General features: G+C 44.2%; 1 protein-coding gene across 2 annotated transcripts in view; it reads right to left on the bottom strand.

The window, feature by feature from the left end:
- Window positions 1-242: 242 nt before the first annotated feature.
- MON2 (MON2 homolog, regulator of endosome-to-Golgi trafficking) overlaps window positions 243-15,960 on the bottom strand; it is a 522,785-nt gene continuing 507,067 nt past the window's right edge. For both annotated transcript variants that reach the window (XM_033958262.1, XM_033958263.1), the window contains one exon: window positions 243-875. In XM_033958262.1, coding sequence (XP_033814153.1) covers window positions 712-875 — 164 coding nt within the window. In that variant the 3' untranslated portion in view covers window positions 243-711. The remainder of the gene's footprint in view (window positions 876-15,960) is intronic.

The raw sequence follows: 15,960 nt of genomic DNA, 5'->3' as shown, positions 1-15,960 counted from the left end.
CACATGAACTTAAAAAATCATTGTGGCACTGTGTTGCTGCCTATTTCCATATACATTTTTTTTGCTATAATAGGTAATTGTAGTGTGACTGCTGTTACAATATGCATGTAACCATAAGTATGAAAAACAATGTCAAAGATGACATTTTGTTAAGTGAAAAATAATAGAGTAAGATCAGTAAATACATTTTGTAAGCATTTAACATCACTAAAAAGATTTAAATAATAAATGCAAATTTCATATAGAACTATATCATTTATTATACATATAAGTATATCTGATCCCTTTCTTTATAAAGGCTGGTTACAGATTATATGGAATGTTACAGTACCAACTTGTATAAAATTTTAGTACAATGTTGTACTTAAAAGGGTGCAAAATACCAGCCTTTTAAATTTAACTGAACTGAAATACTTTAATTGCAGGAGCACATACACTGCACACTGTACATAAGCCCACTTTCATTCACCACCTCAAGAAACTGTAGCAAATGTATTAGATTACATGTTCCAACTGGTCAGCTTCATTTATTAAAAGGCTTATTTTGCTACTCCATTGTATTCATGAGTTACTGAACTCTTGTTAGCACGCTTTCAAAAACAGCCAGGACTGGCTTCTCAGTGATGTCCTTCCCAGCGAGACCCAAATATTTTTGGGAGTTGGAGAAAGGGATGAATTTCACTCTTTCTTCATATTGCACATTTCATCTGGTCAGGATTCGCCATTTTGTACCTTGGATGGTGGTGGATGCATGAAGTCTTTGAAGGGAACTAATGCTTCTTTAAGTGCAGAGCAAACTTCTGAGGATGAACAGGTGATACACTCTACTAATGTTGGATATAAGGCAATTATCTGGGCCCAAGTGTTATCGTCCACTGTAATAAAAAGGGCATAAAAGAAAAAAAAAATCTTTATACATTTTGAAAATCTTAATGTGATATTCTACAAACAATAAAGCTAGAAAAGCTGTCTTTTCATAGAGAAATAAAACAAATTTGAAACTTCTGGTATATTGACTTTGAAAACTCTAAAAAAAGACTCTTAGCAACATATCTAACAAACATTTTAAGCTAGTAGCTAAACCATTATAACAATGACTGAAAACAAAATCAAACTGTAAACTGCTATGATGTACCTAATAAATGACAGTAAATTAAAAAATCAATAAATGAAAGAAATACAAATTTATTTTTTTTAATTCAAATTTTCAATTTTTACACGCTTAAATCTTGACAAGAAAATAGAATTTACATTTAAAACAAAATATAAAGAAATCAATAAGTAACAAAATTTTTCGTTAAGTAACTATTTAAACCTCATTAAATAAATTATTTGAGCAAGCTAAGGCAAGATGTTTGAAAAAACGGAATAAAGGAAAATATCAAGAGACTAGATTTATAACTGGTGGATTTAAATGTTAAGCTTCATTACTTTCCACATGATTCACATTAGAAGGTGTGAAGACTGCTATTGGAATCAGAGGCTTCCTTGCTTCCAAGAAATTTCTCAAATGCTCAGGATTAAAGAATGCAAAGGATTTCTCCTCTACTTTAACAATATATTGTGACTGGGCCAGTCCCCAAGGATATAGGAAAGCCTGGCCAGGATCGCAAGATTTTATAGCGCCTTTTATGTGGTTAAGTGCAGGAAAAACCTGGATACTGGATTTCTGAAAACAGCATCAGGTTTATTAGTGTCCCAAGGAAATAAATATGAGGAAAACAATCAAACTTGGTATCTTGGAATTTCCCTTATCCCCTGCTTGTTCTTTCATATAGCTCAGTCCCGGGGAAAGTCACATTGGCCTTAATCTAGGAACTGGTTCAGCCCTCAGCACAAACTTAATCAAATTCAAAAGCAAAATCTCACATCATCTTCTGGGTTTATCAGTTTCTCCTGCTCTCAATTCCTGCCATCCGGCATAGCCCAGCCTGTGTCAGCTTTCTCCCATTTCCCCTGTTTCCACATTCACAGCACAAATAGAATTAACTTTGCTTTTCTTGCTTTATCACGGTTCTCTTCCCAGGGAGCCTTCACAGCCTAACTAATTAAAGGTCTTCAAGCCCACCCTGTAGCAATTTCACTCAATTAGGCAGGGTTGCCCCCAGCCCTGCTTCAGCTCAAGTTTAAACGTAGCAGAAACTCTTTTCACAGGACAATACAGGACCCTCACACACTATACTCTTCCAGGTCCATGTCCTCATCAAATACCCTACCCCAGGGTCACTATACATTTCCCACTCACACTCCTGGGAACCCGGGCTTTCCACCCCCACATTCACACCAGGCTTCTCCTCCCATCCCCCTCTCTGCATGCAGGCTAGCTCTCTGGGAACATTTACCTCAGCATAATCTCCCAGCCCTGCTTCCTGTGGGTTACTCAGCCATTCCTCATTCCTCCCGGGGTGCACACTGCCCCTCCCTGTGAACGGGTCTCTGGCAAATCTTCCCTGCTGGGGATTAGGCAGCCTCTGGAAGCTAGGATAGCCGGGCGTTGTGTGGCTTCCCCATTCAGAGCCACCTGTGTCCTCCTCCTCTAGCTGATTTCCTATTTGAGGCTTTTCAACCTGCACACTACGAAGGCTGACTCCACCCCTTCTCCAGTGGGTTTCAGGTTTCTCCCGGAATTGGGGAAAGGAGTGATAGGGGATATTTCCAGCTTTCAATGCCCTCCCTGCCTGAGTTTTGGACGAAGTCACAATCATTTCCCTTTCTGACAGCCTGAGCTAGATTGTGTTTATCAACAGGGTGTCCCTGCCTTGTTCGAGTGGTTACATGGTTAAGGACTTTATTCTGGGCAGGTTGGGCTGCTTTCTGATCCGTGACTTACAAAGGTCAGGAAAGCACGTAACAGGTATTATCCAGGGACAGCAGGCAGCTATTCTCACATATGGGTGACGTTTATCGACGGAGCCAGGATGCGGAAACCTTGCAAGCAGACTTGCTTGTAGAAACTAGAAGTTTCGAGTCAGCCACACCACGCATGCGCGAGTGCCTTCCCGCCCAGCATAGGGCGCCGTCTCCTCAGTTCAGATAGCTAGCAGAGAAAGCCAACCAGGGGAGGTGAGTGGGTTGTGAGAATAGCATGCCTGCTGACCCTGGATAACCACCTGTTATGGTAAGTAACTGTGCTTTATCCCAGGACAAGCAGGCAGCCTATTCTCACCTATGGGTGACCTCCAAGCTATGGCATTGGCAATTTAGGAGAATAAATTTTGTATATACTCTCTGGCCAAAATGGCCATCCTATCTGGAGAAAACATCCAGACAATAGTGAGAAGTGAAAGTGTGAACCGAGGACCAAGTAGCAGCCTTGCAAATTTCCTCAATAGGAGTAGATCTGAGGAAAGCTACTGAAGCTGCCATAGCTATGACTTTATGGGCTGTGACTCTACTGTGTAGGTGTAATCCAGCCTGAGCATAGCAGAATGAGATACATAGCAGCCATCCAGTTGGGAGATGGTACGCTTAGAGATCGGATGTCCAACTTGTTTGGATCGAAGGAGACAAAAAGTTGAGGAGCAGTTCTGTGTGGTTTGGTGTGTTCAAAATAGAAGGCCAAAGCACATTTTACAGTCCAGAGTATGAAGAGCTGATTCTCCAGGATGAGAATGAGGCTTTGGAAGAACAATGGATTGGTTGAGATGAAATTCTGAAACCATTTTAGGGAGGAATTTAAGATGAGTACAGAGGACCACCTTGTCATGATGGAACACAGTGAAAGGTGGATCAGCAACTAAAGCTTGCAGCCGACTCTTCGAGCAGAAATGAGGGCAATGAGAAACACCACTTTCCAAGTGAGATACTTTAGATGAGCCTTAGGCATTGGTTCAAATGGAGGCTTCATGAGTTAGAAACATAGAAAATGACGGCAGAAAAGGGCTATAGCCCACCAAGTCTGCCCATTTCAAGTATCCGCCCCCCTGAATTCACTCCCTTAGCGAACCCACGTGAGTATCCCATTTTCTCTTAAAATCTGTCACGCTGCTGGCCTCAATCACCTGCAGTAGGAGTTTGTTCCAATAATCCACCACTCTTTCGGTGTTGGGTAAGGACAACATTGAGGTCCCCAAACCACAAGAGGCGATTTGAGAGGAGGTTTGACATTGAAAGTCCTTTCATGAATCTGGAAACCACCAGATGAGCAGAGAGGTTTCCCTTCAATAGGCTGATGGAATTGCACTGAGATGGGACTTGGATCGATGTAGACTTGAGGCCAGAAGTGGATAAGTGCAAAAGGTAATCCAAAACAGAATATAAGGAGGAATGTTGAGGCTCCTTATCATGAGAAAAACACCACGTAGAAAATCTAGTCCGATTTTTTGACGATAGCATTGTCTAGTGGTAGGTTTCCTAGAAGCCTCTAAAATGTCTCTGACAGGTTGAGAAAACTGAAGAGGAGTCATGTTGAGAGGTACCAAGCTGTCAGGTGTAGAGACTGCGGGTTGAAATGAAAGCAGAAATCCCTGACTCTGTGTAAGCAGAGATGGAAAAAACTGGTAGAAAGTATGGCTCCCTGCTGCTGAGTTGAAGTAGAAGGAGTACCAAGGTTGTCTCTGCCACCGAGGAGCAATCAGAATCATGGTGGCATGATCATTCTTCAACTTGACCAGAGTCTGAAATGAGAGGGAATGGAGGGAATGCATAGAGGAAGAGATTCATTCATTCCAGAAAAAAGCATCTGCCTTGAGGTGATGAGAATATATCCTGGATGCAGAACTGAGGCAGTTTGTGGTTGTGGGGAGATGCAAACAGATCTATCTGAGGCTTTCCCCACTGTGAAAAAATGTGATGAAGAGGCGAGGAAATAGAGTGTCCATTCGTGAGGTTGCAGAAGAAGACGACTCAAGTTGTCCACCAGGCAATTTTTCGCCCCTTGGATGTAGAAAGCTTTGAGGAAGGTATTGTAGTGGATTGCCCAGTCCCCAACCTTCAGAGCTTCTTGACAAAGGGAGGAAGATCCGTCCCCCCCTGTTTGTTGACATAATACCTGGCAACTTGGTTGTCCGTCCGAATGAGGACTACCTGGTCATGAAGAAGATGCTGAAAAGCATTGAGACCCTTGAAATCGCTCTGAGTTCTAACAGATTGATGTGACATTGACGATCTGTACTGGTCCAGAGGCCTTGTGTACGGAGACCCTCGAGATGAGCGCCCCAAGCGTAGGTCGAAGAATCTGTCGTGAGGACCTTCTGATGAGGGGGCATTTGAAAAAGCAAGCCTCTGGAGAGATTGGAAGAGAGCATTCACCAACGGAGAGACTGCTTCAATGAAGGAATAACTTATGTGTCGAGAAAGTGGGTCGCAAACCTGCGTCCATTGAGATGCCAGAGTCCACTGAGTAATTCTGAGGTGAAGTGTGCCAAAAGGAGTCACATGTACTATGGAGGCCATGTGACCTAGTAGTACCATCATGTTTCTCACTGAGATGGAAGAGCAGGAAGACACTGTATGACAGAGTTGAAGGAGAGCTTCCAGACTTTGTTGCAGAAGGAATGCTCTGAGTTGGACAGTATCTAAAACAGTTCGATGAATTGTAGATTCTGTGAGGGCTGAAGTTGGGATTTTAGGAAAGTTGATTTCGAATCCCAAACTTTTGTAGGGAACCACGTAGTCCATTGGGTCGCTACAATAACCCCCTGAGATGTTGAATCTTTGATGAGCCAGTCATCTAGGTAGGGAAATACCTGAAGACCATGGTTCCATAGAGCTGCTGCTACCACTACCAGATACTTGGTGAACACTCTGGGAGAGGAAGTGAGGCCAAAGGGCAGAACTCTGTATTGATAATGCAGATTCCCCACCCTAAATCTAAGATATTGACGTGAGGCCGGATGAATGGGAATATGAGTGTAGGCCTCCTTGAGATCCAGAGAGCATATCCTGTCGTTCTGATCTAGAAGGGGATAAAGGGATGCTAGGAACAACATTTGAAATTTTTCTTTGACTAAAAATTTGTTGAGAGCCCTGAGATCCAGAATGGGTCGCATATCACCCATCTTCTTCGGAACAAGGAATTAACGGGAGTAAAAACCCCTGTTCTGCTGTTCCAAAGGAACTGGTTCGATGGCATGGAGACGAAGCAGAGCTTGAGCTTCCTGAAGAAGGGCAGTCTGGGATGGACTGGAAAGATACTCTCTTGGAGGAAGCTCTGGTGGAACTTGAGTGAAATGAAGAGAGTATCCTTCCCTGATGATGGACAGCACCCAGAGGTCGGATGTAATTGTCTTCCATCGGTGGTAAAAATGATGGAGATGACCTCCAATAGGGGGAAGATAGGACAGAGACAGAATGGTGGAGGTTACACTCTGTTTTAAACAGTCAAAAAGGCTGGGTAACCTTAGGTGCAGCAGAAGGTTGAGATTCCGTTGCTTCTGAGTCTGCTGTTTCTTAGGAGGAGGGCGAGTGTAAGGAGCCGTCCTCGGAGCAAAACGCCTCTGGTAAATGGGAGGAGGGCGTGTAGGCTTGGCAGGAGCTGGCTTTGGCTTAGGTCTGACAATAGAAGCAATGGATTTTTCATGTTCAGACAATTTCTTGGTGACTGCCTCGATAGATTCATTGAAGAGGTCATTGCCTACACAAGGAATTTTAGCCAAGTGGTCCTGAAGATTAGTATCCATGTCAATGGTACGAAGCCAGGCAAGGCGATGCATTGCTACAGAACAAGCAGCCACCCGGGCAGACAACTCAAAGGCATCATAAGAAGACTGAAGCAGATGTAATCTGAGTTGTGATAGAGAAGCGATGACTTCTTGAAATTCAAGTGCTTTTGAGTATTTAAATAACTAAGAAATTTAGGCAAAAGAGTAATGAGGAACTCAAAATAAGTGATAAAATGGAAATTGTAATTGAGGACTTTAGAGGACATCATGGCATTTTAATAGATGTGACGTTCAAATTTGTCCATAGTTTTCTCTTCTCTTCCAGGAGGAACGGTAGCATAAACCTTGGAAGGATGGGATCTTTTTAAGAAAGACTCCACAAGTAGGGATTGGTGAGATAACTATGAATTCTCAAATCCCTTACAATGGAGAGTTTTATATCTGGAGTCTAATTTGCCTGGAACAGCTGGAATTGCATAAGGAGTCTCCAGGCATCTGGTAAAAGTTTGAGACAAAGCTTGTAGAATAGGAAGCTTAAGTGACTCTGCTGGAGGTTGAAGAAGATGCATGACTTTGAGATACTCCTTAGAGTATTTGGAAGCAGCGACCAATTGAAGGTCCAAGTCCACAGCCATCTGACGAAGAAAGGAGAAAGATAGCTGATCTGGTAATGCCTTGTCTGAGAAGGACTCGAGGTCGTCGAGGCAGCCTGGGTCGAAGATGAAGCTTTGGCTGGAAAAAAGGCCATCGAAAGAATAGGGAGACTTGGATTGAGGCAATGGAAACCGCTGAGTCTTCGAGGTGTGGAAGTGGAGACCTCGAATGAGGAGTCAGCGGTCTAGTAGAAGTAGGTGTAGATCGAGGCTTAGTAGAAGAAGAACTATGCCTGAAGGATGCCTCGATGAATGGTCTCGATCGTCGGTGAGAACGGTGCTTGGAAGCAGATCTCGAAGATCGAGGAGACTTCGCCCCGGAGAGGGAAGCAGCCGATTGCCACCAAAGAATGGATAGGACTGGAGGCTGTGGATCGAAGCTCCAGAGGCTTGATGGAAGAACCTCGATGCACTCCCAAAGACTCTACTACTTGTATGGAGTGTAAGGATTCCTGCCGAGGCACTTGCAAAGAATCTGCTCCTTGCTTCGTATGCTTAGATGCCAGACCAGACACTCGCAGAGACTCTGCTCCCTGCATAGAGTGTGTAGAGTGAGTCTGAGGCATAGGAAGAGGCTTGACCTCGTGGGAGTCTGCAGAATGCCCAGGCTGGATTAGAGTAGCTAGTTTCAGTCCCATTTTGGTGAGGAACTTAACAAATTGCTGCTCTAACATGGTCTGGAAAGAAGCCGGCAAGGATGGATCCGCATCCTGAAACTAGACCACCTGCCTTGGCTGGATGGTTCCACTGAGGCAGTGGAAATGTGCTTCGACTTAGAAGTCTTAGGCATCTTAAGTACCACCGGTGGAACTGTCTGCTGAGCTATCTGACTGAGGATACAGGAGGAGATACAGCAGATGTCATTGAGGAAAGAGCCACTGCAAAAGAAGAAGGTCTGATGAGGCTCGAGGGTCGAAGCAGTGGAGGCAGGAGGGGCCTCGGTTCGAAGGTGAGACTGGTGGTTTGAATCCATCTGGAAGAGCTTCTCCACTGAAAGTAGACGACATTTAAGAGCTCGAGGTTGAAGAGTAGCACAGCGTTCGCACGACTTTGGATGATGTTGTGGCCCAAGGCACTTGAGGCACCTATTGTGTGGGTCTGTGAGAGAAATTGCACGCTGACACTGGCTATACTTCTTGAATCCTGTCGCTGGCCGGGACATAAGAGGAAAAACAGCTGCTGCAAGGATCGAAGGCTGAGTGGCCTGCCCCGGCAGTCGAACGGAAGAAATAAATTTTTTTTAAAAAAAAACTAGAAATAAAGTAAGTACAGCGATTCGTGAAGAAAAATAACACAAACTGCGGTGAGAGAAGGCACGAAGTGAAAAAGTTAAACGCAGAGAGTCAAAGACGAACTTCTCAGCTCCGCGGAAAACTGAGAACTGAGGAGACGCGCCTACGCTGGGAGGGAACGCACTTGCCACATGCGTGATGCGGCTGACTCGAACTTCTAGTTTCTACAAGCAAGTCTGCTTGCGAGGCTTCCGCATCCGGGCTTCGTCGATAAAGTCACCCATATGTGAGAATAGGCTGCCTGCTTGTCCTGGGATAAATATCAAATAGAATTGCCCACAAATTTTACAACCTTGAATCTGAAATACTATTTGGAGTATCCAGTTCCTATCATATTCTATTGCAAATGTAGCAATAGGGTAAGCTTTATTCAAAGATATATCAGAATTCTTCAATAAGCCAGTAACATCAAGACTGGCTTCCTGGTTCTGAGCTAAATTGTTTTTTTCAGTGGGCTACCAGTAGAAATATAATAAGCTTTAGTTATCAGGGGCATAAATTCAATAGAAATTTGCAAGACATCTCTCAAGTATTTTTTTTAACATGCCAATTGGTTGCAATAAAGCGGATTGGGAAAATTCAGAAATCTTAAGTTCAACCGCCTTTCATAGTTTTCCAGTCTTGGTGAATATTCAAATTATCTTTTTATATGTCTTTATTCATTTTTATTCTAAAAATAGTGCATACAAAAATTGCATAACAAGTTACCTGAAAAGACAGCACTTATATCCATCAGTGAAATACATAAGAATAATTTTCACCCCATCCCCCAAAGTTGTTTGAACAATTTTCACCCCTTCTATAATTTTTCTAAATTCCTTTACTTGGAAGTAGAGAATGACATGGTGGCGGTTACCCGCAGCTAGCCGCGTTTAGCCGCAGGTAACCCGCCAAAACGGTGACCCCAAAAAATGGTCACCGCAAGTTCGGGGACAAGGCAATTCACCGCCCCGTGGGGCGGTGAATGGTAGCACGGGGCGGTGAACCATCTGGAAACACACGGTGAACGAGCGGCAGCCCACTCTCTCCCGCCGGCCAGCCAACCATGCATCTCCCTCCCTCCCTTCTTTTCCCTTACCTTTTCTTGTTAAAACGTGCATTTTCTATAAGGCTAGGAGCTGTATTACAGCCGGAGCCTTGAAGTCAAGTTGCGTTGCACACTGGAAAAAGTCTCCTCTGACGCAACTTCCTGTTTCCGGTTGCATCGGAGGAGACTTTTCTAGCCGGCAACCCGACGCAACTTCAAGGCTCTGGCTGTAATACAGCTCCTAGCCTTATAGAAAATGCGCGTTTTAACAAGAAAAGGTAAGGGAAAAGAAGGGAGGGAGGGAAATGCACGGCTGGCCGGTGGGAGGGAGATTCTGGACCGCGTGAAGGGTGCTGGGGGTGGGAGGATGGAGAGGAGAAGATGCTGAAGACGGGGATGGGGCCGGGCCGGTGAAAGAGACAACGGAGCGATGACGGAACGGTGAAGGGGATGGCAGAGACGGGGACAGGGCGGTGAAAGGGACAGCGGGGACGGGGCAGTGCAGAGGATGGTGGTCTGGGGACGGGGCGGTGATGGGGACATAATTTTTCCCCGTGTCATTCTCTACTTGGGAGTCCACTTTTGCAGTAAAGTCCCCTGTTTGCTTGATATGAGATTGAACCATTACATTACATTAGATAGATTGCGAGCCCACCGGGACAGACAGGGAAAATGCTTGAGTACCTGATTGTAAAACCGCTTAGATTATACTTGATAGGCGGTATATAAAATCCTAATAAACTTGAAACTTGAACTTGAACCACCTCAGGAAGTGGGAATACTTTATCTAAATGTTCAGTCAATTTTTTCCTCTAAGACCATAACAGCCTCCCATATCTCCTCCAATGTAATTTTCTCCGGTCTTTTCTTCAACCTGGTGGAGCTCTTGAAACCAGTTTCTTTGATGTTGGTTACCACTGGCTCTGACCTCGGAGACACTCCTTCAGGCCATCCTCCTGTAGCTACCTCACAGATTTCCCTGGCTGGTTGTTCCACCTCTCTAGGTGAAGAAGGAAGCGACGTCCCAGCAATGAAGTTACCATCGGCAACCAATCTGGTATCCACGGGGCTTCCCATCAGCTTCTCTGCTTCACTTCTGGGTAGGCGTAGAGTCTCGCAGTCCTTGGGGCTCAGCATGGACTTCTGCCGCAGAGGCAAAATACCCTGTCTGCACCTCATAGGATTTTGCTCAACAGTTGCCGGTAAGAGAAAACTCTCCAGCGTTCATTGTAACAGTACTGGGGAGGGAGCCAAATCAACTGGGAACAAACGCAGCTTCCCCTTCCTCTTAACCATGTTGTTATTGCTGGTGGTATCTAACGCTGATCAGAGCAGCCTCCCAGCGAACTACCATCGCCACTATCTTGCCTCCTTACAAATAGAAATTTCAATCTAATTACTGAACTACTATACTGTATATACTAACGGATCCTTTTGACAGAGCCTTTTATAAAATAGCAAGGGAACTATGAATGTAACATAGTAAATGACATCAAATACAGACTTGACTGGTCCAACCAGTCTGTCCATCACATTCCTTATTAACATAGGCCAACAACAACAAAAAAATTTTCTTGGTGCCTTGGGTTTTTGACCTGTTTCTGGGGTTATTTGGAGTGCTGGTTCAGAAAATTGCATTGGATAGACCGCATCAGCTCTAGTTTCTTAGATATGGAGAGAGCGAGATCAGAAGGCCTTGAGCATGCACAGATGCTCAAGGCCCAGCCCAGCCAAGAGGGAGGATCGTCGGGCATCCGGCACTTGGCATGTTCCTGTGCGTTGGTGCGGTGCCAAATCGGGGTAATGGGATGCTGTTTGGAGTGCTCGGCGGGGGATGCCGGATTGTGGGGGGTGGGGGAGCACTCGCAAATCGAGTCACACGCTCGGTTTGTGAGAGACACTGATTTGCTAGAAAATGTTTTGCTCATTTTGCAAAACACTCACAAACCAGTGCACTCGTATTGACTGTATAAAGTTATCAATTCAAACTACTGGAGTTATCATTTGAAACCCACACTAGCCTATCCAAACTATGTAATTTGCAGGACAAAGACAATAAAAATCTGACTGGCACTGTTCTCAAGTTCCAAATTACTGGAGCTTCCATCAAGTCCTCTCCATCCCATTCTAAACTGGATTGCCATATATGTGACATGAACTGTGCAAGTCTGTCCATTACCGGCCTTAGTTCTTCACAACCAGAGTTGCCATCTAAGAATCACTCGACATATCAAACACTTAAGTTTTATTTTTTTATACCATTTAAGTTTTTTATACCATTCATGCTCTAATTAGAGATCCTCTGTGTTTGTCCCAAGCCATTTGAATTCTGTCAAGTTTTTGTCTCCATCACCTCCCTTGGGAGGGCATTCCAGGCATTAATCACCTTCTCTGTGAAAAAGAACTTTCTAACCATTATTCCTAAATTTACCATCCTGCAACCTCAATTTATATCCTCTAGTTGCACCATTTTCCTTTCTTTGGAAAAGATTTGTTCTATATATATTCCTTTCAAGTATTTTAAACATCTGTTATCATATCTCTCCTGTCCCTCCTCTCAACTGGCAAGTGGATACTCCAGTACTGGGCTGAGAAATATTAGTCTAGGGCAGAGGTGCCCACACTTTTTGGGCTTGCGAGCTACTTTTAAAATGACCAAGTCAAAATGATCTACCAACAATAAAATTAAAAAACAAAACAAAACACAAAGCACACTGTATGCAGAGAAAATGTTAATTATCATTTATATTCCGGGGTTTTTTCAAAGAGGTCAAGGCAGATGACTCTATGCACTGTCACCTCAGTAATAACCATACAAAAATAGACAAATATACCCCCCTCCCTTTTTACTAAACCACAATAGCAATTTTTAGTGCAGGGAGCTTAACTGAATGCCCAGCGCTGCTCTCAACGCTCATAGGCTCCCTGCACTAAAAAAATGCTATTGCGGTTTAGTAAAAGAGGGCCATAGTGCAAAATATAGACAGTAAATATAAATTCTCAAAATGGCTACATTTTGATCATGAAATTGAAAATAAAATCATTTTTCCTACCTTTGTTGTCTGGTGATTTCATGAGTCTCTGGATCCACTTTCTTCTTCTGACTGTGCATCCAATCTTTCTTTCCTTCTTTCAGCCTGTATGCTTCCTCTCCTCCAGACCTCATTCCCTCCCAACTTTTTTTCCTCGCTCCCTGCCCTTTCTTTCTCCCTGCCTCCCTTTCTTTTTTTTCTCTTTTCATGCCCCCTTTCTTGGTTTCTGTTTCCCTTCTTTCCTTCTGTCTCCTGCCCTCCCCCAAGCCACTGCCGCCACCATCGGGGAACAGGCCCCCAAGCCGCTGCCATCGGGGAACAGGCCCCAAAGCCGCCGCCACTCCAAGCTCTCTCTGCTTCCCTGCGTCGGGCCGACCAGCATTCCTCTCCACGACATCAATTCTGCCTTCGAAGAGGAAGTTCCAGCCCAGTCAGGCAGCGATTGGCTGGCCCAGAACTTCCTCTCCGACAGCAGAATTGACGTCGGTGAGAGGAAGGCTGATCGATCCAGTAGATCGCAATTGACCTATTGGGCACCCCTGGTCTAGAGTATACATAGTCAGGCCTTCCAGTTTCTTCTTGTATGTCTTTTGGCACAAGCCACATACCAATTTTGTTGCCTTTCTCTGAACCGCTTCAAGTCTTTTTACATCCTTACCAGATATGGCCTCCAAAACTGAACACAATACTCCAAGTAGGGCCTCAGCAATGACTTGTACAGTGGCATCAATACCTCCTTTATTCTGCAGGTTATGCCTCTCTTTACAGCCTAGAATCCTTCTGGATGCAGTCACTTCCTAGTCACACTTTTTTTGTCTACCTTCAGATCCTCAGACACTATCACCCCAAGATCCCTTTCCATGTCTGTGCATATCAGCCTCTTACTTCCTAGCATATATGGCTCCCTTGGATTTCTACTCCCCAAGTATATCACTCTGCAGTTCTTTGCCCTCACATGGATGTTCCAAGTTCACCCTTGATGTGCTATGCAAAAAATGGAACGTCACATGTTATGATATATGATAGGAGGACAGATCCTAGCAATTACAAATAGGTATATCTATATTTACATATATGTATATATACAAATGTATGTGATTTAATTTGGGGAGACATGCAAATAGTTAAAAATTAAGGGTCCTTTTATTTAAGTGCAGTTTTGTACCTTACTGTATTTTAACACCAAAAATTAATACATGGAAATTGCAAAAGCTGTAAAGTTGTTGCTGGGAACATGCCCAGCATTTCCTTTGCAGTTATCACACTGAAATGTCTTTTACCATGCATTGGGACAATTTTACAATTACTGTGTGAATGCACTTACCTCTGGATTCTATATAGCTCACCCAAAATTGGGTGTCCAAATTTAAGCATGCAGAGCAGATGCATGCACAAATGAATGAGTTAATGAGGTGTCAACAATCAATTATTGATGTTAACTGGCACCAATTTTGGATTTGTGCTTGAATCTGTCTGTGTTATAACACTGCACACTTAAATTGTCTCACATGCAATCCCAAAAGGGGACATGGCCATGGTTGGGGCATTTTGAAAATTTAGGCGCCAGCGTTATAGAATTATGGGGTTACCTACCCAACTTGTATGCTAGGATTTACACCAGGTTTCAGCAGGCAGAAATCCTCACACAAAGTTGGGCATGGGACTGCATATTATTTCATAAACAGCATTCAACCCAGAGCACCCTTTATGGAATAGCACTTAGTAAATGTACCTGGGGCAATGGAGGATTGAATGACTTGCCCAGGGTCACAAGGAGCAACATGGGATTTGAATCCACAACCTTAGGGTGCTAGAGAATGTTGCTCTAACCACTATGCCACTCCTTCCTATATTTGACATATTGATGGAGGGAGAGATGTGGCAATGTGCTGGAGAGGGGTGATAGAAGGAGACATGGGCATGGGCCTGGTAGGCAGTGGTAAAAATTCTGCACATGATTCAGGGTATGAGAGACAGAGAAATGTTGGATGTGGCAGTAGAGAGGGTGGGAAAGATGCTTGGATCTCTTCAAGACAAATGGACAGTGAGGAGAGAGGGAGACATGTTGCCAATAGGGGTGGAGGAGAGAGGAAGAAAAGTTGGACTCATGGAGGGACAGAGAGAGATGTTGGTTGGGGAAGAGAATGAAGTCCAGAGGAGAGTAAGTGTGCAGGAGGCAGAAAGAAAGAAATATTGAATGCACAATCAGAAGGAAGTGCAACAAGAGACTCATGAAATCACCAGACAACAAAGGTATGAAAAATATCTTTATTTTCAATTTAGTGATCAAAATGTGTCAGTTTTGAAAATTTATATCTGCTGTCTATATTTTGCACTATATTTGTCTATTTTTCTATCGTTGTTACTGAGTTTTCATTGCATATTTTAAAGTCATCTGCCTTGACCTCTTTGAACCCCCCCAAATATAAATGATAATTAACATTTTCTCTGCGTACAGTATGCTTTGTGGGTTTTTTTTTAATTTTGTAGTTACCATTATGTATTAATAAGATTTTATTGTGTGTATATGAAAATGGATGGAAGAAATTGCATTACAATTAGTACTCATTATGGGGGCGGAGCTTGGGCGGGGATACTCGGTTGGTATTTGTTAGGCTTAGGGGGTACTTGACTTGAAGAAGTTGAGAAACACTGCTCTAGAAAGGTGGAACAAAGAGGCAATTATTTCTTTGTTTCACATGTCACCAAAACCTAGGTCCTCAATCTTTTTGCTCCTACATACTGTGACAGGGAAGCCCCTGTCCCAGCCAAAAGAACTACGAAACCCAGCATGCACCCTGCCCTGAGCCCGAGAAAACCTGGCATGGAGCCGGCACAGCCAGGAAGGGAAGAGAAAAACCGGTCATAACCCAGCCTAAGAGCCAGAGGGGGAGGGTACTTGAACCGAAGTCTTCCCCCTATTACTCCTTTCCTCCTTTTCTGAAACCTAAACCCAGCTCAGGAGGGGGTGGGGTTAACATTCGAGGTCTGCAGGTCAGAAAGCCTCAAATACCAACAAGGGGAAATCAGTTGGGAAGCTCAGGTGGGGCTAATCACAATCAGCCAAGCCACCAGCAGGGAGTGCAGCTTCCAAGGAGTTCCGGTTCCCCAGCCCCGTGTGCTATCCAGGAGACAACCCAGCAGGTGGGAGATTGAAGGCCCTGGACGCGACCTTGCCTGGTCATACAAACCCCGGGAGGGTACACCAAGAGAAGGGCGGGTGGAAAGGACCGGTTGCAAGGAGCTAACACCCAGGCAAGATGGGGGTTTGGGAGAAGCAGGCCCAAGGACACAGGGTGGAGAACCAGCCAGGGTTATGGATCTATGGACCTGGGAAATGAACAGCCTTCCTGG

This window comes from Geotrypetes seraphini, chromosome 9 (genome assembly GCF_902459505.1).
Source record: "Geotrypetes seraphini chromosome 9, aGeoSer1.1, whole genome shotgun sequence".
Classification (NCBI taxonomy): Eukaryota; Metazoa; Chordata; class Amphibia; order Gymnophiona; family Dermophiidae; genus Geotrypetes; species Geotrypetes seraphini.
This window is presented reverse-complemented; position numbering and strand designations above follow the sequence as displayed.